General features: G+C 35.5%; 1 protein-coding gene across 10 annotated transcripts; it reads left to right on the top strand.

Moving 5' to 3' along the window:
• The first annotated feature begins 2522 nt into the window (after window positions 1–2522).
• LOC106791092 (venom metalloproteinase 3) lies at window positions 2523–24727 on the top strand. 10 transcript variants are annotated; one of them, XM_014756466.1, is made up of 18 exons: window positions 2523–2779; window positions 3868–4310; window positions 14173–14270; window positions 15584–15644; window positions 16072–16283; window positions 16365–16478; window positions 18482–18686; window positions 18747–18876; window positions 18957–19086; window positions 19165–19307; window positions 20845–20900; window positions 22125–22251; window positions 22329–22493; window positions 22562–22688; window positions 22809–22913; window positions 22981–23132; window positions 23329–23804; window positions 24505–24727. In XM_014756466.1, the coding sequence occupies exons 3-18, from the start codon at window positions 14211–14213 to the stop codon at window positions 24639–24641; spliced, it is 2400 nt and encodes a 799-aa protein (XP_014611952.1). In that variant the 5' UTR covers window positions 2523–2779; window positions 3868–4310; window positions 14173–14210; the 3' UTR covers window positions 24642–24727. The 10 variants fall into 10 exon arrangements, with proteins under 10 accessions (XP_014611952.1, XP_014611957.1, XP_014611951.1 ...); XM_014756471.1 differs by lacking the exon at window positions 20845–20900 and adding an exon at window positions 19674–19726 and having other exon boundaries at window positions 3904–4310; XM_014756465.1 differs by having other exon boundaries at window positions 3904–4310.
• Window positions 24728–24762: the final 35 nt, after the last annotated feature.

The raw sequence follows: 24762 nt of genomic DNA on the forward strand, positions 1-24762 counted from the left end.
GTCACGGTCTCCGTTATGCACTCTCCGTGAAAGGTATACTTTTCTAAGCAGTCCGCCGTCTAACCGGATAGTTACACAATAATTACCGATCCTTCCTCTTTTCCACTAACTTCATAATAATCATAAATACTATTGTTGTTCTATTAATTATTTATAAGTTTCACTAGATTCTTCGACGCCGCCCACTCCTCCAAGCGAAATTTCTTATCGATACGAGCGATCATCGTTCGGTTAACGGCCGGAAATTTTAAATCAAATCTATTATTCGAATAATTATTATTATTGTTATTAGAATTAGATCGACGTATGCGTTTTCAATCGCTCCGCCGTCTACGATGATTTGCCATTTTTTTATAAGCGAAATAGTATTTCAATAAGTGAGATGCAACCTATAAGAGAATTTATTCCCGTACTTTCCCTAATGTCATGGTAATAAATTCATAATTTATTTCCGTATGACACTTTTTTATCTCTCAAGATAATGAAAGTAGTGTAATTCAAACGAAGAGATATTGTCAATAATAATAATAATAATCATAAAATTAGAAAAAGGAAATTAACAAAAAATGGCGAGAGAATAGAAGTTGCCGGAGAAGAAAAACACGAGACAGTCCAATTGTTTTTCATCCGTATCTTTTTTTATTGCAATTTAATCGCCGATATGACAAGATGAAACCAATTTCGATAGGAATACGAAAGCGTGCTTATTGGTTCTGTGTATATTTGCGCGAGTAGGAGAGAGAACCATTGCGCTATTGTTAACATGATGGAAATTGGTATTTATTGATCGGAGAATTAGTTAGAGTAATGTTGAGTAAAGAGCAAAAAGGATATCAAGATCAGTTACGTAAAGTGGGGTATAGAGAAAGAGAGAGAGAGAAGACGAGCGAGGATTTCTTTTTAATTCGTGACTTTAGCTGTTCACTCTAACGTCGAGAACGAAGCGCACTTTCACTTTTGCAATTAACGTCAAAGTATAAAAATCTTTATGTACGATGCATCGCGAGTATTTAAAAAGAACGCAACAAATATTATGATAATAATGATTATTGAATCATCGACAAGTGAAAATCGTTAATTAGTAAATGTTATAGGACTCCCAGTCTGTCGTGTAAGAATTAAAAGATAGAGCAATAATATGCGTGCATAATAATCGAGTTAATAGCCAGCGCACGGCTTTGGTAGTTAAATAAAAGCTATAGATGCATACGTAGGTAGGTAGGTACACGTACATATATAGGTTGTATACCGATTTAAAGCAGAAATTAGGAGCGAACCGTGTCCCCTTTCTCTTGTTAAGCGAACCGTGCTATAAAATACTTTCCCTCTCAAGAGACACAGGAGCAAAGAACTTGGTATACTGGAATAGTTGTTGGTTAAAGCGAGATGAAAAGATTAATAGGGTGAGGGAAGGGAAGAAGTAGTAGTAAACGGGAAACTGGAAATAATCGACAACCTAAGTCTGATAGATTTCATTCCCACTTACACATATATCTAACTATACGTAAGTGCTGTTCAAATGTTTCATTATCTATCCCTTCTTTAGAAAAAAAAGTCGTCTTCGAAAGAAAATATGAAATTTTATTTCATATTTAAGTAATTAGTTATAAATATTGTTTATTATATGTCAACGTCGTCGGTGCACGGTGCAATCTATACACCTTCTTACTAGCTCGGATTTTCTAAGAGGAAACGATTGCGGGAAAGAAATTGCATGCCGTTCGACCGGAAGTGTGTCTAAACTTTGCGTGACCAAGCGCTCTAGTCAATCCTAACTCTTGATTTATCAATCGAATCATCTATTTCGTACATCCTTGCCTACATTCCAAATCAGATAAATCAAATTTGACTTGCGTTTTCATTAAGATACCAACGAACGGAAGGCAAAGGCAAATATGAACAAATTATTAACAATCTGATTGGTATGTTGAAACAAATGGAGAATAAAAGACTCTTCGAGTCTCTGCGAGTCTTTTCGTTGAGGAGACATCACCTTCGAAATATTTCCATTCATAATTCGCAATATTTAGGGTAGGAGTCAATTGGAATGAAATTATATAGGGGTTAGTGGGTTAACGTAAACGTCTTCTATTCAAACCGGAATATCTTGGAAAGTTGTAGAAAGTCGTATAAACTCCGTTTAAACTATTTTTTCAACCTATAAATGATTTCACACATAATTAAACGTTTGAACATTTGATATATTGTTGTTTTGTGTGACATTTTTGTGAAACGAAATTAGAATTGAGTGGCAATCGCGAGTCGTCGCGCGATGCGTCAATCAAATAGATTAAACAATTACATAAAAATGTCTAATGAGAACGTTATAATCTAAAATTGTATTGATTAGGTGGACAACGTTTGGAAATAATATATTTAATAAAAGAATGTAGATAAAGGATAAAGGGTATTTGATTAGTTAGATGGATATAGTGCGTTGCTCGCAAGCGCGTTGCTCGCAAGCGCGTTGCTCGCAAGCGCAATCGAAGCGCAACCGAAGCGCAACCTAAGCGCAAACGCGACGTTCAAGTCAGTGTTTCGGAGACCGCCGGATAGAGATATGTTCGAGAATCGATCCGGCAGTCGTCGTCCTCCTCCTTCTTCCTAACTGACTACGCCGATTCCTTTCCTTCCTTTCTCCTACAAATTTGATATTATTATTTTGTCGAGTATTGTCCAGTTTTTAGTGAATTTTACCGGTTCGTTGAGTTTGTTTTTTCATTTCGAGTTCGGAGTTTTGAGTTTTGATCTAAGACAAGGTATCTTTCTCGACGTTGAGGTGTGTACAAGGGAGAAGAAGAGAGTATTGTTAATGAAAATGATATCACACATTCTTTTATATTATTTCATTTAATATTATACACACATATATATTTACTCGTGTTACCATTTTATCTATGAACACATTTATTTTGTATTATATTATCACACACAATGCGTATTTCTAATGAGATTAATGAAATATTAGGAAAAGGAGTTATTTTTATTTTCTATATAATTTCTATTCGAAGTTACTTTGAGCGACGAAGAAAAAGGTGAATTAGAAGGAGTTTATTAGTTTCGGTGATTTGAATGCCTCGCGAGACCCGAACTATCCTATTGCGAGCCGTATATGTTTTATCTCGAATAGAAGAAAGTTATAACTTTTGTTAAAAATCTTCTTTCAAAAATAATTCCGTGTTAGATATTATGGTGAGCCATATAATATATAGTCATGGCGCGTGTCGCTTTATCAGGAAGAAGCGTTCCTTGTACTTGCTCGATCTAATTGTAAGATGTAATTATCGCGCTTCGAATAACAAATAACATTTGTTTTTATTTTCTTTCTCTATCGGTTTCTCTCCGCTAATTTCTATTGACGAGAAAAAAAGAGGGAAGAAATAACGGAGAGCGAAATGTAATGATTTATTTCGCGTCGATATCGCGAAACGTTCGTTAAATCTCCTCTAATGAGCACGCATGATCTACCACGAGACGGTAATAAGGTGTACTTATAAAGACTACAGCTTTTTCAGCTTCAATCCTTTTCTTTCCCCCTTTTTTTCAACGTCTAAAAGGCATACAACTTATTCTATTTGTGGCTGTCGTCCGGGTTTGTGTAACTAGGAGGACGAGTTTGCGAGCGTGTTCTCCACCCGATTTCAAAACAAATTATTAATCTTTTTCGGAAAAATATTAATAAAACTAACTTTTGCTTTGTATTGAAAATATTACATTTCTATAAAGAAAAAGTAGAATGATTTTGATATGAAAATAGGATTGGACTAAAGTATCTAATATGATTTGAAAAATTTCATCTTTACTTAGGTACTTTTTCAATCTTTCCATTTCTCTTGTTTTTGTTGTTTCCGTTCTACCTATTAAAAGGAACATTATTTTGATGACATCTTTTTGAAAAATCAGCCAGGAATTCCTTGACAAGATACGACTGGATCATATTTGTGTTTCTTTTTTGTGTTTAGTGAAATTTCAATATTTAGTGGAAAAACAATTAGAAGAAAAGAGAATTAAATAAAGGGAAATTTGTCATTTTTGTATTTTGATTTTGCATCAATCTCGTTTGATACTATTTTGTTAATTACGAGTGTTGCTAAAGAAAATACGCGTATATATTTTACGTGCAAGTTTTCGTCGACGTTGCAGCCGTCGTCGTCGTCGTCGTCGTCGTCGTTGTCGTCGTCGTCGTCGTCGTCGTCGCCTCGTCGTCGACGATGTCGAAGATTTCAATCAACGTAATAATGGAAACATGAGGACCGTCAAAAACCATACAACCAATCGAACCATCTTCGTTCTGACCAAACATAAATGACGTAAGTGTTTTGACCTTTTCTTTTATCTATGTATATCGAACAAAAGTGTTTAAAAATGAGGAACAAATGAAAATTATTTGTAATATTTATTTCTTATTAATTATTGCTTCGAAACAAATGTCTGCCATTCGATAAGCCTGAATAAAATATAATAAACATATTTGTATATATATATTATGACGAAACGTTGACGAAAATATATTCGACGAATATTCGACTAATCATTATTGCCATTATTATGATTAAATAAAGCCAACGAATGGCGACCACCATAGCTTGAATTCGCAGTGAAAGTGCCACGATCACGTTTAAGTACAGTTCATACAGCAAATGTCCGTCGTTTATATATTTTATCGTCAGCTTTAAAGATTCCACATTCCAGTATTTATTTTTCTTCCTTTCGACGTCTTCGCCATACGTACGTTAATTGAAGAAAAATAAGAGGGAAAGAAAAATGGCTGCTCAAAATGGGAAATTAATGAAGAGAATTTCAATGAAAATTCTCTACGTTCCATAAACGTTCAGTATTGTCAAATCTACCATCTACCATAATGTATTTCTTAACAAATGTTCACTATATACGTATGCATGTATGTATCAAATGAAAAGTACGTTAGTCGACGACTACAAATTTACCGAGTTTGGTTTATCGGGACACAGTCGAAGCTCTACCACTTTCATTTCTCTGTTGAACGTCGAACAGGCCGTTGTTACACTTTCCTTGAAAGAGAGTGGAGCGAGAGAGCGAGAGATGTAGCTTGTACGTATATAGCATGCCGTTTCAAATGGATAAGCTAAAACTCTCGGTTTCGATGACTTACACTTCCTCGAATAAAAAGATACAGTATTACATTTGTATTTGTTTTCAATTTATATTCGCTTTTGTTTCCACTTGTAACATTGTATATGGGAAGAAGTTTTAATTGAACGATTCGGTAGTAAGTTAATTTTATTTGAAAAATACGAGAAAACGAAGCCGTCTCTTTGTCCCACTTTGCACTTGAACTATTCACCGTGAATGCTCATCGAAAGATCGCCACTTTTCTCCGGGTTGTTCGTGAAAGTTACTTAACAGCGAGATCCCTCTTTTTGGCAGCAATCGAAAAATGTCTTCAAATTGAATTACTCGAAAGAAGGAATCAAGTATAAATAGAGAGAAGTGGAAATGGAGCGACACTCGAGACGGAAGGAAATTCTCTAATACCGAGATAGAGAGAATATTTCCTTATACAATCACACACAGTAATAGTTTTGTTCGTGCGCGTGAAAGCGTTCCTTTTTAACAAGTTTTTTAACTTTGATTAAAAATCCAGAAAAATATGTGCTTATAAATTCTTACATGTCGATTTAAAGGTTAAAAGGAACAAGGAAGCGATCGTAAATTTTTCAAGCATGATCGAATCTCTCGGAAGTGAACGCCGTTTAATTGTAAGTCCAAATAGAAAAAAAAAAAGAAAAAAAAAGAAAAAAAAAGAAAAAAAAAAAAGAAAAAAAAAGAGTAATGACGAGCGTGCATCACATATAGTTACGAACGATTATTATTTCCTATGATACATCAAAGTTGACGATCGGTCGTTGAACGTGTTCTCGACGAAAACTTTCGAACACGTTAGTTACAGTATCTGCTATGCAGAAAACAAGCCTAAGCGCGAGTGAACGCATTTGTCGTCGACATACATGCATGCATATACAAGGAGTTTTGTTGAACTCGCAACTCGCGTTGGAATGCCTCCTTCGATACGATACCGATTATGGTGCATGCTGGGAGAAATGATCAGACGTTATCGATAATAATAATTGGTCGAAAAAAATGTCGAGACAATTTTGAGAAATCAAATGGTTCTTAGAAATACGGTGAGAGTCGTCGAAAGACTTTCGACGTTAAAGAAATCGTCAATTCACTTTTGCAATCATCGAGCGTACGATCGGCACCATGGTACATATATGATCCACGCTTGATACCGACAACGAGACAACTTGTTTTTTCAATATGGTCGAATGCAAAGGAACATTTGTCAAGAAACGTAAATTATAATAGACACAGGTTATAGTAGATAAGTAGTGGAAGAAGAAGAAATGAAAGGAGGAAAAAGTTAACTTTCAATCTTGTAGCATTGAGCTCTCCAGTCTCCTCGTTTGATCTCACGTGGTGGTCCACGTGAACGTAGGTGGCTTTGGAACGACCATTCTAAAAGTAGCCATCTCTCTCTCGTTCTCTCTCTCTCTCTCTCTCTCTCTCTCTCTCTCTCTCTCTCTCTTTGTTAGAAAGGATTAGGGAATTATCGTCAACTGCGATAGTTAACCCTTTAGCGTGGAACCAGTCGAGCAATGTACTGTCATGATCGTTATCTCTTAAGTCACGCCATTAAAAATGAATAAATCGATCAGCGAATGTTATTTATACGCGTAAGAACTGTTAGAAAAGGACAACTAACCCGAGATAGAGTTGGAGAAGTTCTTTCCGAACGGATGAATTCGAGGAGAGAGACGAATAACTCGTTTCGCTGCAAACGTGCTTTTGCTACGTTTGCCTTCGTGTACCGGTGATACGGTGAAAGCTGATATTTTGTAACACTCCTGCCATTCCGTTCAGTTTCATTCCATTCCACTCGATTCGATTCTCCTCGATTCGATTGGACGATATTGGTCGTTGCAGACTGGCTAGTTTACTCGCCAAGTTCCTTTACTTATTTCTTTCTTCTTGTTCGCATTTCAATCGAATAAGACAACTGAACGGTCTCTACTCGCATGCATACATGCCGGCAGCACAATGCAAGGCGCACCCAGACGACATTTTTTTTTCTTTTTAACGTTCATTCCTCTCTCGGGGTGCCATTTTCAATTCTTCGACGAATCCCTATCTCTTTCGTTTTCATGATTGTAATAACTGAAAATATGAGCAAACGAGGACGAAATAAAATGTCTATCTAATTGGATCTCTACTTCCACGTCCGCCCACTCATACATAATTCATTAGGAAAGTAAATACTTGCCAAGACAGAACGACGTTATTATCGTTATTGTCATCGTTGATCTCTTTTAGAAAATTGTAAGTGTCGAATTTGCATAAGTATCGACAATTAGACAAATAAGACAATTAAACAAGAAAAATAGATGCTAAGATACTGTTATTAAACAAATTCTCTTGAACGTTTCTTTAACGATTAGATCGATGAAATAATTGTTGAACTATACTAAATATTTTGCTAAATAATTTCTTACAATGAAATCATGTGTAGAAATGTTCATGCGTGTTTGTTATATTTACTAAATATGATGTTATTAACAATCATTTATTATCATAAATTGTCATTTGAAACAAAGAAAATTCAAATTTTCTCGAGTCATCGTCGTCGGGGAGTATTTTATTGCAACGCAATCGTTTTAAAATCCGTTTCCGTGTCAAGTGCACGCGCAAGGAGAATATTTTCGAATAGCACGTGATTCGTGAGCATAATTTTGTTGATACGGCGAATCGATAACGTTCTACCAAAGAGCGTTCAAATGCAACCGAAATATATATACGTATCCGTTTTTTATGGTCCCCCTATGATCGAAAATAACACGAATAAAAATAATTATGTTAATTAATTATTTAGTTATTATCAATTACAGAGTAGTTATAGAACAATTATATATTTTCTTTAATTTATACATTTTTCTCTCCAATGGATTTGCAGCCAATCAGGCTATTTATTAAGTTTATTTATTTATTTTTTTTCTTTTTTTCTTTTTTTTTTAAAGAAACTAACGTATGTGCGATCGTGTGCGAGGAATTAAAAGGAGTAAGAGCGTTCCCAGTAGTTTAGTACGCTACTCGCGTGCAAATCCTCCCCACTTCAAAGAGGGTACGTGTCAAGGTCACTACCATTTTTTATACCAAACCTAAGATAAAGATTTGTTTCTTCTATGTACTTTTGGCCCACCCTCTTAACGATTTGACGTAACAATTTGAACGACGATGGAAGGCAATAACATTTCATTTGCGCTACATTTATATTTTCTCTATCTGACATGAGACTAATTAATTAATAACACCTTGTAAATTAACCTCGAGAGAATAAATAACTGCATTAACGCGACAAATCTAATAGGAAGAAGAGAGAGAAAGAGAGATACGACGAAAAAAAGAAATCGAGTACCAGAGGAAAAGTCAACTCATACTAAGAACTCGAGAAAGAAGTTGAGATTAAAGTTATATGCTTGCATAACGAATCATTTATTTGCATATATCTATGAGCATCTTTTTTTTAAATCTTTATTAATTATTATATATAATTTTGTAGACTCACACTCGATCGTAAATTCATCATAAAGGCATCTTAACCACACACACACACACACACACACAGATGTATATAGGTCAAGGTTGAGAACCTTTACCGCCGTGCACGTCGGTGGTAAGCTGTGATATCCATTCAAATGAGCCAATACGGCAACTGTGTACTACCTTTTGTCTAAAAGAATTCCGATATTCCGATATAAAAAGAAAAAATAAGTAAAATAATAAATCCTATACAGAAAGTATTTTGCAAATTGTGTGATATTAATAATCATTCGTAATTATTTATTTAGCTGTAAACGAAATCATCCAGGAACGTAGGGACGTCTCGTTTGCACAATGCAAATATTGATTCGTCATTTTGATTGTTCATTAGATTTGTTCTTGAATAAGTTACAATAAGGTAATTGTTGATGCACAGGCAGACTCGGACAGATAGAAAGAACCTCATTCATATCACTTTCCGACCCGAGTCACGGTCGAAGTGAAATTTGTGTTGGGTCGATCATTTCGAAATGTGAATACACGAACCTACTTTAGGATCGGTCTAGTTCGATACGGGTCAAGGTTGGTGCCATCGCAACAGAACCATTGTGGTCACCGCAAAGTTGATCCCGTGAACCGATACGACGCGATGAATGGATTAGGAAAAGAAAAGCTTCTTCAACGATCGAATTATCAGAGCGGATAGAACAACGGGAGATCTATATTTATCTGCAACTTATCAATGAAACCGTAAATAATTCCAATTTCCACGTATGATAGACATCATAGCGGTCGATCTAGATCAACGGTTTCGCATCAGTTAAATAAGCTCTACGTATAGAATTTCATGAAATCTTAATCAATAATATGTTGTATAGGAAGAAAATATTGGGCCAGAATGATGTGAGAAAAATAAGGTAATTAAGTTGAAACATCTTCAGACATTTCGATAAGGTTTCGATTTGTACACACACTGGCATGCACGTGACTCTATTTTGCGTTAGAAAGTTAGCTAACCTTTTCTCGCTAGCTAATAATCTTCTTCCACGGGATTGCGCAAGTAACTTTAAAGATTAATCGTCGACTCTTCGACTTCTTCTTCATTTTCATCTTCTTATCGCATAGTTCATAGATCATGCTAACTACAGGGTTGTCATTAGATACCTGTAATTGTTGCGTGCATGTAGTAATCGTTACATGCAATGCCATGCAACATGTAAAATTCACTTATGCGGGACTCGCTTGATGATAAACGTATTTATTATACATATATAACATTTTAATAAAATTACATTGTACGAATTACAAGAGTAGTTGTAACATCACCTTTATTCTACCCATTTCCTTGCGTGGGAATTTCATTTATTTTTTTTATTTTCAACAAAAATCCTTATCGCATTAAACTCGTTATACTAATAAACTCGGCTAATTTATTTTAAAGTGACCACTTGGCTGCGATAATGCAACATTTCTCTCTTTTTTCTCTTTCTTATTTTTTTCCTTTTTTCTAGTTTATTGTCGATTAAAGCAAGAGAGACAACATTTTGAAATATCAATAGGCTTCGATGCCAAAAAATTCAACCGTTAACCTTACAGTTAATGACGCGTTAATAAACGTTTCGATTTATTTCGTCTACTATAGGAACGTTTTTATTCGTCGACGCGGAGATTTTACAATGCAACGCGATACAAAAAGAATTGAATTTCCATTATAAAATTAGTTACTTTCCATTTACTAGACTAATAAAATATTCATTTGTATCCCTCTATCGATATGTAATTCCTGTTTGTTTATTTCTAAATAATTGCGTGACAAAAGTAGACAGATTTTGTCTCGATAAACTCGATATATTAGCATAATTTATTTAGGATAGTCACATCGTTTACTTGTCTTTTTTCAGTGGTTTTCATCGGAAATCGCAGGTACGATCAGGTTCGTAGAACTCGTTCGTAGAACTCGTTCGTTTCGTAGAATCAATTTTTTGCGATTCTTTTCTTGTCAATGACGAATAATTAAATTAGGGAGGACCGTGAGAATCAAAGATTCGTAAAGAAAAAATATACAAGCGATTGAAGTTTATTTCAAATTTGACTTCGATCGTGTGTGCATCAACAACGCATTAACGATCATAGATCGTTCAAGAATAACTAACTATTTATAACCATTAGTTGTTTGAAATTTATTTTGAAAGATCATCAAACTCCATTGATCCATCGAAACGATCGCTATACATCAATTTAATTACAACAGAACGTTTTTTATTCTTTACAACTATCGATAAAAAACATGGAAAACGAAATGGGGGAAAGTCAGTGTAAGGTAAAAGCAATGGACAATAATGATCTAATCGAAGGCTAATAAAACGTATTTATAATCTGTAAAATTGTTGAATCGTTAGGAAATCGACGAATGTGATTTGAAATTTGTCAAATATTCATTAAAGCATGATCGTACTGTGTAGATAATGAATGACGTTATTAGATATTTAACGATAACAAAAGTATTGTTAGCATCGAATGTGCGAAAGTGATATTTGAAACAAGAAAGGCAGACAAAAGAAGAGATAAAAAGGGAAAATTTGCAAGTACGTACATGTGTACCATCGGAACCGGTTTCCTAGAGAGAATATCGCCTAAATATTGTGTCGTACATATTTTAACGAAATATGCTAATTATGCTGGTAGCGTTTTACGATCGTCTCGTCCAGCTTCTTCTATTTTTTTCCTCGGAGAGTAATAATAAATCCAATCTTTCTTTTCAAAGTTTTTTGTGTACTTAATTACATTGTAAATTAGAAAAAAAAAAACATGACATTTCAAAGACAAGATCATTAGGGCTGCATTGTTGTTTCTTTATGGAACTAAGAATAAGGATGTATTGGTTAAGTATGCAGGTATATATTCGTGACAAGTTTTACTAATTTTCGTCTGAAAGAGATCGCGTTAGATCGTTTTATCGCGTCAGGAATTGCCCTCCAGCTCCGTTCCTTTTTTTAAAACCTGAATTTCAAGCATCGTAGTTGTTTCATTCGTAAAAACAACGTTCAATCTTAGGCAAGCGCTGCGCGTAGTCAGCTGCGAGTAGTCAGTTGCGAGTAGTCAGTTGCGAGTAATCAGCTGTTGTATTTATTGATTTTAATATTAATATACCATCTCTCAATTTGTGTAAACTATTATTCTCCTACGGCTTTCAACGTTAGAAGCCTCGGAACGCAATCGTCAGGGTCACTCTCGAGGATTTCAACGCGGTACATGTAATATCATGAATAATGTATCATTTCGTTTGTGCATTTCCTTAAGATCATTATATCTTACGTTAAAAAGCAATTAGAACATTTACGTATTTCACACTTGCATATGTACAATCGCCCATCATCGATTATTTGTGCTCGTATTTCGATTGACTATCGATTCATATCCCATGAAATGCAAGCGGATATGTTACGTGATCTCGTTCCAAATTCCATCCGAAAGATCCGGCTCGAAGGTACGCGTATTCTTAATAAACAATTATTTTCTAACTGAGATGTGCATTTTGTTGGCTCGATATACGTATACTTGGGTGTACACCTACACGTACATGGTGATTACACCTATGTACTCGGAAAGAAATATATAAAGAAAGAGATAGGCTTCTTTCTCGGATTCGGATTGATCTCGTGTTCCTTTATTATTCAGGGACACGTCATTGGTGCTCGGCATAGCTGCTGTCCTCGACGATAAACTCCTTCATTTTGTATCTACGAACAAAAGAAACCTTATCGATCTTGTACTTTTTCATTTGTATTTGGGCTTTTTTATTTCTTTATAAATACATGCGCGTACAGTAAATACACGCGTCAGGCTATGAGATTACATCTCTTTCGATCTCTCTCGCGAGATAGCGTCGTCCTTGATTTGTCTCCGTTTTCGATCGATCGCTCGATATCCGCTTTTCGATTTAACTTTTTTTATTCTTTATCGCGGATATTACAAAAATCTCTACCGAGAAAAAGAAGATTTTTCTTCTTTTACCTATTTTCTTACGAAATGCAATCAGACGCGAAGAAACTTTCGAGATCGTACAAGTTACACCATGATTCTCTTTCTCGGTTTCTTCAATAACTTCTACCTGCTTGTTTTTTTCTTCTTTTTTTTCTTTCTTTTYTTTTTWTTTYTTTTTTTTTTTTTTTTTTACAAAAGAAAGAACGAAAGTGAAACAACCTGTTGGTAATGGATTTCCTTTTTAATGAGAATGTTTCCGTAACTTTGCTTTCGTGTTTCTCTTGTCGTACATAACACACACACCGTGGCATATGCATAGATACACTTACGTTGCGTTTATGCGTTATATATGTTACCGTCATAGCCGGAAATCCGCCATTGCTGGTAATTCCTCGGCATTCTCATCAAAAATATTTGCCGAAAGTTTTCAAAGAAATTGCAAAGATGCACAATTTATAGCATTGCAATCTCTGATATTTCTTTGAAAAGTTTTTGGGGGGGAGGGGTTGCGTATGGAGATAGAGAAAGAGAAACCTTTATTTTTGCTGATATTATTGACAAAAAGGTCTTGACTTTTTTCAAAGGAAAGACTTTAGAAAAGACTCGTAAAAGACTATAATCATTTCTCCTTGGGTTATTAACTTTGCACATTTTATAAATGAGTTTGTTACAAATTTGGTTTGGTGGCCTCGATTCGTTGACCATTGCAAAGGTAGAAGATCTCATCTCCCAACGGATAAAAGGAAAATTGTACGTTGACACGATGAGGAAATTATCCCATCCCTGTTATGGTAAAACTCGGAGAAAAATGTAAAATGTGTAGGGCGAACGGGTCGAATCTCTTGTTAACAAAAATATTTCGTACAATTTACATTAGAAAGGAATATCAGGTGTTCGTAGAAGCAAGTTTTTTCCTACTCGGCAATTTCTTATCTTATTGTTAATGACTTTCACTATGGAGAATAGGAGAAAAATTGATCTAAAATGATATTACAATTATAATAACATGAGAGACCCCCATCAACCAACCCGTTCGTGGGAGTTTAAGTTTTTGCCCGATGACCTCGATAAAACGCGACTTTCCTTTCGTCAAAGAAGGTCGACCGTATTACTCCATGACTAGACATTAAAATTGTATTAGAAGTTAGAACAATGGTCTTTTTTCCTTTTCCCTCTAGGAGCCTTTGGTTGCGCCTTTCCAAATCACTAAATTCCCTCTAATTCTTGAATTATTTCTATTACGATACTCGTAATTCGATCAAATTTTCATTTTTATATTTCGTAGAAAAGAAATTTTCGCTCGATTAATCACTACATTTAGAAATCGGTAAGAAACATTTGAACGCGACTATAAATAAATGAATAAAAAAGCGCGAACGTAGCTAATATTTAATAGGAAAATAAAAAGAAGCTAAGAAAAATCGATTAAATTCGATCACGTTGGACAATTTCATTTGATTTTATAGAGATATTATAATACGTCACGTTACGTAACTTCAAAAATACTACAAATTTGATTGTTTAGTCGTGTTGTTTGCGCACACACACACACACACACACACACGATACTTACGCTCATATATATTTGTTTCTCGTTTATTTTTGTTTCAGCGACGTGACGCGGCCAATCGGGAATATTTTCACGCAAAATGATTCGCGCCCTTGTCCTTCTCTGCATGGCCGTTCTACCACTCGCACGATGCCACAAGGTAATAAAATATATATACACGTTCATGGTCCCACATGCAATTACATACATACATCTTTATCTTCGAAAAAGACGAAGAGAGCTCATCTTGCTCGTTAATCTTTACTAAATGAATACCAACGCGAACGAAGGCGATCCAACGGACGTTAATTGTCATTATTTCACTTATTTCCAAGTTACCTCCTTCTCGTTACGCTACAATCTCTTCGTTAATCCTTCCTTCGTTAATTACTATTATCTTTTTCTTTCATATCCTTTTATAAAATTTCATGGGAAAATCAAAACTGCAAGTTAATAAACTCTGGAGAGAATATTGGAAGAAAGATTGACAAAATCCTAATATTTCTTTCGCAATGACAAAATGTTATCTATCGACAAATGTTAATTCTAAAGTTGTTTAATTATTCGTCAAGGTTTGTAGGATCTAACATTTAAAAAACGTCGTCGTAGCCAGCAGAAATGAAGCGTGCAATTAACGTTTGGCTTCTAAGGTCGATAACTTTCACTCATTACGGTGAAGCTAAAGAGAATGAAGAGGGTAGGAAAGTTCTCCAAACGTCTGGCAACGGTCTCCATAATACCGCGGCATAGGACCGTCAAACTAACGACCGAGAAACTAACGACCAAGAGAAATGTCTTCGTTTCCATGACTTTACTTGGATCAAACAATTGTAACTAAACTCGTCTGGCCTTGAAAATGAAGAAATTAATGCCGATGACTTCGACAAAAGTTCAAACTAATGAGCAAGAATATAATACTTCCTTATGACGAGCACGTAACTATCGGTTGTTGTCCGAAACATTGGCATAAAAGGAGAAGCCTGTAATAACGATCGACGAAGCGACTACTAAAACGTTCGTCTATCGTTCGGTCAATAACCGATCAACTCGGACTCGGACAACTGTCGGCAAAGCTATTCGCTTAAATATAGCGAATTTGCTATTTCGCGAAATCGCAAAGTAACATAACAGCGAAATCGAAATATAACACCGTGGAAAACTTTAATCGCAACGTAATCGTGGGAATAGTAAAAAAAGTTCAAATGTTCCACCAACAAGGAGAGTATTATTATACTCTCGGAGAGAGAATGAAATTGCGACACTACCGGTTTCGAAGGGTCCCTACGTTTACGTCATTTACATAATCGAAGAGCGATCGCGTCACGGACTATGGATTCTCGGAAATATTATTCTTTCTGTTTTCCTTTATATGATTTTTTATTCGATTCGAAATAATATTTAGAAAGCATTGTGCGCAAAACGAACAAACGTACCTGCGCGACTCCTATCAAATTTATTTCTTTTTTTTTCCAGATTCACGAGCACATGACAAGGGAAGAGATGTTATCGGTGTTTCACACGGGACATGAATCTGGTAACGACAACATCAAACAAATAAAAATACGATAGATAGACTAGATATTTATACCAATTTAGTCAAGCCTCGAAAAGACAAGTCCAATTAAGTTTCTTTCCTTCGCTCGACGATTCGCTACAATCTTTTATCGACGTTCAAATTTTCTACGATTTTTCACCTGTCGTTCGATACAAATTCACGGTTGTGATTCATTGGCCGATGAATATTTATACAGCGTCGTCTCTCTCTCTCTCTCTCTCTCTCTCTCCCTCTCTCTGTTGTTCCTTTTTCGAGCACCCTGCAATGAATTTCTAATAAGAGAGCTTCGTATATTAAATATACAAAAAGAACAAAATATGTCGTTGAATGATTAACGGTCGATAAAATAAATTCATAATTTGCAGTTGTGTGTGTATTTTGAATAATGAAAATAACGTTTTCACAGTGCCCTCGTATGAAATCGTGCCGGTGTTGCACTCGATACATAAGAGAAGTTCTGGAAAAAAAGCAGAGGTACATTTAAAGGCATTTGGGACGGATATTAGTCTATCGTTAAAGCCAACGAGAGGATTATTGTCGCCTAATCGATTGCCGATGTGGACCGTTACGAAGAACGACTCCCATCCTGATGGTCTTCGTTACGAACGAGTATTGGACGTAAGTATTCAAATGAATATATAATACGAGATAAAAGAAATACCTTGATTTGTATTTATTTTATTTTGTAATTTTGTTTAGACCGAGACCGATACCGATACCAATACCGTTATCGATATCGGTGACATCTATCAAGATAGAAGGAATATGGCGTCGATTCTACTGCACCAAGACGCGAATGGGAAAGTGCTCGTTGTAAGAAGCCATTCTTTCTTAATGTTTCTTTCGACACCGTTCCATTATTACGGCCCGTCGTCTTTCGTCAACTGGCACGACTTACCCAGCTACCGTGTCATAATTATAGCAATACCGCGATTCATCCTAATGCAACTGTTTTTATGGTATTTTTTTTTTCTCGACACACGATTAGTAAGTACAAAGTAAGAGGCAAATTGCGATTGCCGTTGTTCTTAGCCCGAACAACCGGGTATGCGTGTCTAGAGTTTACTTCGAATAAATATATATTCTAACATCTATTCTTGATAATAGGTAGGAATTTAATATTTGAAATCTTTTAGAACCTCTATTTATATCTATTTATCTCTTTTCGAATAAGAGGCATCAAAAAGTATTGTTTGATTTTGTAACTTTGCATATGTATTATGAAAGCATTTAACGTATTTGAGATAACTCGATTAGAAGACCGCTGTCTAATGCATGGACTAACGTAATATTCCATTACGCTTTTACGTTCTCTTAGAAAATGATTATTAAAATGCGGGTACCCGCTACTCTCGACATTTTATCAACAAATTCATGGCATGCGATATCAAGGCACAATTCAAGGCACTTTTCATTTAGTCAACAAAGCCGATTTGCTATTACGTAAAGACTATCTTTATTTGCAACTGTAAAAGTGATTAATTTTGGTCAGTTAGGAAGTTTAGCAGACAAGGGTCACTCGTACTCGATCCTGGAAAGGCCATTCGTGTATAGATGATACTTTCACACGGTTTAACGGTGTTCTCGCAACCTTATTTACACGGTATATGTACGGTTTCTTCTTCTAACCATTGCGAAGTCAATTTATACTGGTAACGCTACCTATTCCAACCCCACTGTCCTCCTCTTCTTTTCCTCCTTTCCTCATCCCGCCGTTACTTACTCTCGTCTTTCGTAACGGTAGCGAGAGCAATTCTCGCAAACACAAATTTACATGAAAATGATCAATCGTAAAGATACTTATGAATTCATTGTCGAAACACACACACACACGTTCGAACCGAGAGAGTTCGTCGTCTTTTAATTTATCAATAGGAAATCTCGATAGAACGCAAACGCGTAGGACGATATTCGTAGGAAATACTTTTCTACAAACTATTTTCAGCAAAATCATTGATGAATTCATTCGATACTGTCTTACAAACGTTTCATAATTCTAGTTCAATCGTACGGTCCAATTAACATTAACCCCTTAAGTATACAAAATTGAATCCCGAATCGATGAAAATGTTACTCAACACTGCCATAAGATCGGCTCAAGTTACGCTTTTAAGTGGAAGATCTTAGTTACGACCATTTTGACATTTCCCTTTTTTATCATTCATTAATACGATGATCTTTCGCATAGCAAGTTTATTGCGATAACTCGATTTACCAAAAAGGAAATGAACAGGAACAACGATTACGCAAGAAAAAAGATACGATATATATAATATGTAAGAAAAATAAGCTTAGGCCAATATTTTGGGCACTAAAGTGAAAAGATTTATGGTAGATGTCAAATCGAATTCGATCGAGCAGGGTGGTTAGATATCTACCTTCTAGTACGCCGTTATATAATGAAACGTTCACAAGCGTTGTTCTAAGTGACCCCATGTCTTCTGACCTTTCGCTTTCACTCCCCTTTCCCTTTTGATCTGACCAATGTATACGAGTATATAAATGCATACATATACATAGAACTCTCCAACTGCAGCTGAAACGTTCGCGTTGGAACTATGCCGTTGAGTAACTTGATAAGGTCACTGCACTGTTAACATATCTAAATACTTGTACGCGTCGTATATGAAAATGACTTCCAGAGAATATGTAAAAAAGATTTTGTGTCATCAATGGTGACATTCTCTTGAATTGACATTATCTTAGTTAGTCCGGGCGCGCAAAGCTATCGGTTGATATAAGATAAAAAACAAATAATGCACGTAACCGAGAAAGTGCAAACGGTTAATAGCATTAGAGTACTCCTGATGTTCCAGGATGGCAACATCGGTTCAGAACTGGTGATACGACCGCTTCCCGAACGAGTTATCCAGGAAGTCGTGAGCAAAAGCACGAGTCTACTGCAGCCTGAATTATTACCAAATGTTACCACTCTTCTGAGAAACAATCTGAAATCTACGAGTCATCACGTTGTCTATAAAAAGTTTCGTAAACCCTTCGACGACGAATACAGCGATTATGGTTAGTAATTTGTCTCGAGTTTCGATGAAACAATCCGGAAACGATCTCATCCTTTTTCAGCATTGATGGAGCCCGATCACCTGGCCAAAAAGTACAGAAGTAAACGTTCCTCGGGTAACAGGTCCAAACGAGAAGCTCCATATGTCATTTATCCAGAAATTCTTTGTATCGTTGATTACGACGGATACAGGTTAAATGAAATAATAATAATGAAGTAATATAATGAAATTGGGGAAATAAAGATAAAGAAAAAAATGTATTATTTCGCAGACTTCACGGTGGGGACAACGTACAGATAAAAAGGTACTTTGTATCATTTTGGAATGGCGTCGATCTAAGGTATAAATTATTGAAAGGACCAAAAATACGTATCAGTATAGCCGGGATAATAATATCTAGAGTAAGAGAATATATTCATTCGTTAAATAATAATCATTCGCTGAGGGGGAAATAAAATAATAATTGACAAATTGTTTAGGGTCGAGATGCTACGCCATATTTGGAAAGAAATCGCGTCGGAAGGGACGCCATTGATTCGGCAGCTGCTCTTACCGACATGGGAAAATACCTTTTCCGAGAAAGGAGACTTCCCGTCTACGATATCGCCGTAGCAGTGACGAAGTAAGAGTGACCGTTTCGTATATCACTAGAAACAAAAAAAAAGAAAAAAAAAAACAAGAGATGCATATATAACGTAATTTGAATTTTCATGCGAATCGTCGGGTGGACCAAAGAAAACAATTCTACGATCGATTACGATTACATAGAAATAATTCGATCTTGAAACAAGCATAATTGACACAAAATATTACATATTTTATAAATACTTGATAAGAAGAGGAAGAAAATGCACTGTGCTTGTTTCATGATTAGATCCATAAATAAGTCAATTGAATCAATATATTTATATATATATAGAGACTCTAAAATAAATTCTTCACAGCTTACCTATGATTTCATACTGCCGATTTTTATTTCGAAAAACAGGTATGATATGTGCCGTCGTAGGAAAGGCGGCCGCTGCACTAAGGGAACTGCCGGTATGGTTTATTACATAGCGAACACGCTTCATTTATTTTTAACTTATCTTATACTATATAATATTATCTCGTTTGTCGTCTTAACTTTTGTACATAGTGCCAGCGATTAATTGTAAGTTTTAACAAGAGTTATTACAAGAAGAAATATTTTTTTTGTTTTTTAACATTTTCTTTCCAAGAGAACAAATGACTTTACGAACACAGAGTATGTCTCTTCAGGAAAATTCGTGATAGGCTAAACAAAAATTGGATGCTTTTTATAATATCAAATGCCACAAGTAGACAAGAGTAGTTGTAGTAAGAGTAGTTGTAATATATATACAGGGGGTGCTTCATTTAATATTTTCATTGCTTTTGTTAAATAACTAATTGTGAGTATCGACAAATTGATATCTTGATGGATTTGTCTATTTATAATTTACAACATTTGAATCGTTTAGTATTTATTTCAAATATATCTCGGGAAGGATAAAGCAAAATAATATATTACGTATTATAATAAGTAGCTAATAATTATGCTATAGAGTCGAAAAAGAAACAATATTTCAAAACTAACCGAATTTTTCTTCGAAAATTCATAGCTAAATTATGAATCGTTATCGTACAAGTTTATGATTCTGATTGTGACAAATTCAAAACCCTAATTTAGCCGTATCGGGTTAGTATGCTTTTTAATTTCACGAGCTAACTTAGAATGAATTCAAATGTTCGTTAAAAAGAAAATAAAAAGGGCTATTAAAATAATAATCATTAACAATCTAACATTTTTAGAATTTAGGCCAGGACAAAGCGAGATGAACTTCAAGGACACTGAAATATTTCCTCGACTTCAACATCGACCATATTTGCAGAATTTGTCTCTACACCTCTCTCACTCTCTCTCTTTTTCTCTTTTGCTTTCTGCCACGAGACTTTTCTTTCCGTCCAAATTATCCCCGTCCTCCCCCCCACCCTCTTCGTTAGAGTATAAAATGAATATGAAAAATCTCCAAAGGCCCAAATAATTAATTTAAGATCAAAGATCTGCTCGTCTAGCGAAAAAGAACATTGCGACAAAAGTATATTACTTTTTTTTCTTTACCATGTAAAGACAAACTTTGTGTGTTGTTACATTACAGATTAGATATGTGCAGGAGGCAATACGCGAATGACGTGTGCAATAGAGGAACCGCAGGTACGTTTCTCGAAGTAATGCCGACCCAAATAAAAACCAAATGGCAGACCTCTTTTGTCTAGTCTCTTCTCGACAAAAACCTCTTTCCCACCCTAAAAGCTAAATTCACCACCAGCCCACACTTTCATTACAAATCTCAAGTATGTTGTCTTGCGGTCGATGTGTTTCCTTCTTTGATTTTTCTTATCGCCATCTGGCAACTCCCAACCACCCCCCGACCTACCATAAACAATAGATTTTTTGCTATTTGAAATGTATTTTTTCTTCTTCTTCTTCTTCTTCTTCTTCTTCTTCTTCTTCTCTTTCTCTCTCTTTACGGTTCCTCGTTCTAAAGCTTGATTATGGTTTCTGTCATCCTTAGAGATACTTGGTTTCTTTGCTTTTCTCTTTTATGATAAGAATCTTATTTTTTTTTTTCGTGTGACAAATTTCGAAAAAACAAATGTCTTCTCTGCAGAACTTTGCTTTTATTTCAATCCGATATGTGTGTCTATGCCTGCATCGAAAATTCATCTCGGTCGTTTTTTCCTTTGAAATGTACAACTTACGAATTAACGTAATTTCGTTGAATTTAATCGCTGTATGATACATCTTTCTATTGTTTTGTCGGCTGCATTTATCGACTAATGGGAACCGTTTGTTCTTGGTAAGTTTGACATATATATACATATAGGGTGAGAAGAAATGTAAAAATTTCATCAAAATTCCTTCTTTTTGTACGTAGAAAATAAAATAAAATAGGTATACATATGTGAAGACGCGATAAAGGAAAATTATCTAACGAGATTCGTGATTTCGAAGGAAGAAATACTTTTTCTTCGTATTAATCAGGATTATTAACAGCTGTTTGCATGATTATCGTTAGAATAAATTAGCTTCGAATAATGGAATGAACGATCGCTGCGATTCGGACGAATTCGTTTTGTCATTGTTCCATGGGTAATAATTAACAATTAACGCGTCTCGAGGTTTCTAATGCAAAGGCAAATTAGTTATGCTAAACCCTGACGCGGTGGGTTTGATCGTCGTAACGATCCCTCGCTCTGCTCTGGTAACCCTGCTAGAAAGTAGCCGAAAAGCTACCCCCAGTAGCTTTTATATTAATATAACTAAAGATACTCTCTAACGGATCTAAAAGTAACATTAATCTTTAATCCGAGGATCCAACTGGAAGGATATCAAAGAACATATTTGTTTGAATAATCGATTAATCGTATCCTGCAGGATTTGCGTACGTCGGCGGTGCCTGTGTGGTTAACAAACGTCTAGAAAAAGTCAACTCCGTTGCTATCATCGAAGACACCGGTGGTTTCAGCGGAATTATAGTGGCGGCCCACGAAGTTGGTCACTTGTGAGTTTGTTTTTTATTATTAAATTTCCTTGTTAAAATGTAAATAATAAATGTGAATACCATGTGGTATACAATAGACTAGGCGCAGTGCACGATGGTTCACCACCACCGAGTTATCTCGGTGGACCAGGGGCTGAGAAATGTCGTTGGGAAGATGGTTATATCATGAGCGATCTCAGACATACCGAAAAGGGATTCAAATGGTCTCACTGCAGCGTCTCGTCCTTCCATCATTTTCTCAAGTACGTCATATTTCTACGTAGGAACTAATAAATACTGAGTATTGATACGTTGATGTTTTTTTTTTCAGCGGGGACACTGCAACGTGTTTGTACAATGCACCTCACGAAGACGAAGCACTACCCAGAGTCTTACCAGGCAAATTGCTCTCGTTGGATGCTCAGTGCCGTAAAGATCGGGGAACTAGTGCCTGTTTCGTAAGTAACAACAATGAAAATATTTTCTAAGTGATTTTTCAAGTAATCTGGAAACATATGCGCAACGTATGCACATATTCTATACGATAAATTTGATTTCTTGTTGGGGGGTGGGACCAGAAAGACGATAGAGTTTGTGCACAATTATTCTGCTTCGACGCTGGCTCCGGTTATTGCGTGGCATATCGTCCCGCAGCCGAAGGTTCTCCATGTGGCGACGGTCAGGTAAGACAAAAACATACAGAAACGCGAAGAAAAAATATATAATTCATATTTTTATATTGATTTTCAGTATTGTCTTAATGGGAAATGCGTCGCCGAACATGAAAATATAATACCCGATTACACGCAAAATATTCCAACGTATGTACGCCGAGACGGTACTTTTGGACCCCCTGCAAACAACAGGCCAATATATGCACAATATAATAGCACGGATTACAGGTAACTTTGCTCTTTGTACAAATATTTATCACTTATATAATCATCACTATAATCAACTTATCGAAGGTAATTTAACCCTTTAAATCATAATTTCCCAATTTGCTAGTTTACTAGTACGTCTATCTATAATGCAAGGACAAATTGCGGATGCATTTAAAGGGTTAATGGAGTAACATTGAAATAATATTCCACACAGGTATCCATGGGAAGGAACAACATATACATCACCAAAATCTAAAAATAAATATTCTCCGTACATAACTCCAAATTTATTGGCGTCAAGTACAACAACAACCACAACCACAAACGTTAAACGTCAATTTACACCTACATCAACGGTATACAAATACACGTACACGACTGCCAACAATCTACTTGCCATTAATGATAAAATTACAAATAATCATAACAATAACAGTAACAATTATGGAAAAACCAGCAATAGTGTTAATCGAAGCACTACGACGACTAGCAAGAAAAGCAACAGATATCATTTTAATTTCCATTACAACGTCAATTCTACGCCAAAAGTTGTCAATAATCCAAACGACGTTAATTATCCGAAAATTATACCGTTCAAACATAAGACCACGCCAAGTGTGACGTCATTTTCTCCGACGACTTTGGTTCTTCAAAATGGCCTCCAAAATGGCCAACAAAATGGTAGTCGTGGTAAGAGAATTCTGTGTGACAACAAGAAAACAAAATTCAATTCTTTCTATCTTTCGTTCGTCTTTCTAATATTGAAATCTATGTTTCTCATTATTTCTATATCTATGTGATCACTTCTCGTGGTTCTTTTGGTATCTTATTTTTAAACGAGATAAAATTTTAACCATGGAAAAAGGATTTGAAAAAATGTATCTTTAATATATACGTTATAACTAAACGTGTAATCAATCATGAGCAGAAATGCGGACCATAAGCTCGATCATTTTACATCTTCTTCACGATCTTCATACAATTCGCTATTAAAGCAGAGAGAATGTCTTTCTACGTAAACTGGATGAACGACTAATACAAATATCGATAAGATTTGATTTATACATTACATACTTTCACAATTACAAATGACACAGATACATACCCATATTTCCTATTACTACTTAATTTAATATATATTATACTAATTTAACCAAAGTCTTTATATAACTGCCTGTTACTGTTTTAATTCTAATTCTAATTCTAGGAGGGAATAATCATGTATTTGCAGAAAATTAATCATATTTCTCTCTCTCTCTCTCTCTCTCTTGCTCTCGTTCTCTTTCTTTCTCTCTCTCTCTCTCTCTCTCTCTCTCTCTCTCTCTCGCTCTGACACACGCACGCTAACCTTTTGATTAGAAAATTAGTAATAAAATGTAATTATTGTTAGAAACAGAGGACGATGAGGAGTGCACGGACGTAGGACCCGACTGCTTGGATCTGATTGACAGGCTGGGAACATGGCTGTGCCATCTGCAATCTGTAAAAAGCCGTTGCTGTGCGTCCTTGGAAACTATCTGCCCTTAAAAACTCCCATGGATATTTTCGAGAAAATTGAACACAAATTTATGACTACGTCGGAAAAAAGAAAGAACAAAAATCGAGAAAAGAAAGCTCTCTTTTTTTTTCATTTCAATTTCCTTACAGA

The sequence above is a fragment of the Polistes canadensis genome, unplaced genomic scaffold (genome assembly GCF_001313835.1).
Source record: "Polistes canadensis isolate GaletaPanama2010 unplaced genomic scaffold, ASM131383v1 scaffold_285, whole genome shotgun sequence".
Lineage (NCBI taxonomy): Eukaryota > Metazoa > Arthropoda > Insecta > Hymenoptera > Vespidae > Polistes > Polistes canadensis.

Bases quoted from the DNA above. Each gene is read 5' to 3' on its own strand.
- LOC106791092 (XM_014756466.1), top strand. From the start codon at position 14,211: ATGATTCGCGCCCTTGTCCTTCTCTGCATGGCCGTTCTACCACTCGCA. The intron at 20,901-22,124 runs GTACGTTTCTCG...CGTATCCTGCAG, and splicing joins GTGCAATAGAGGAACCGCAG to GATTTGCGTACGTCGGCGGT. The intron at 22,252-22,328 runs GTGAGTTTGTTT...GGTATACAATAG, and splicing joins GCCCACGAAGTTGGTCACTT to ACTAGGCGCAGTGCACGATG.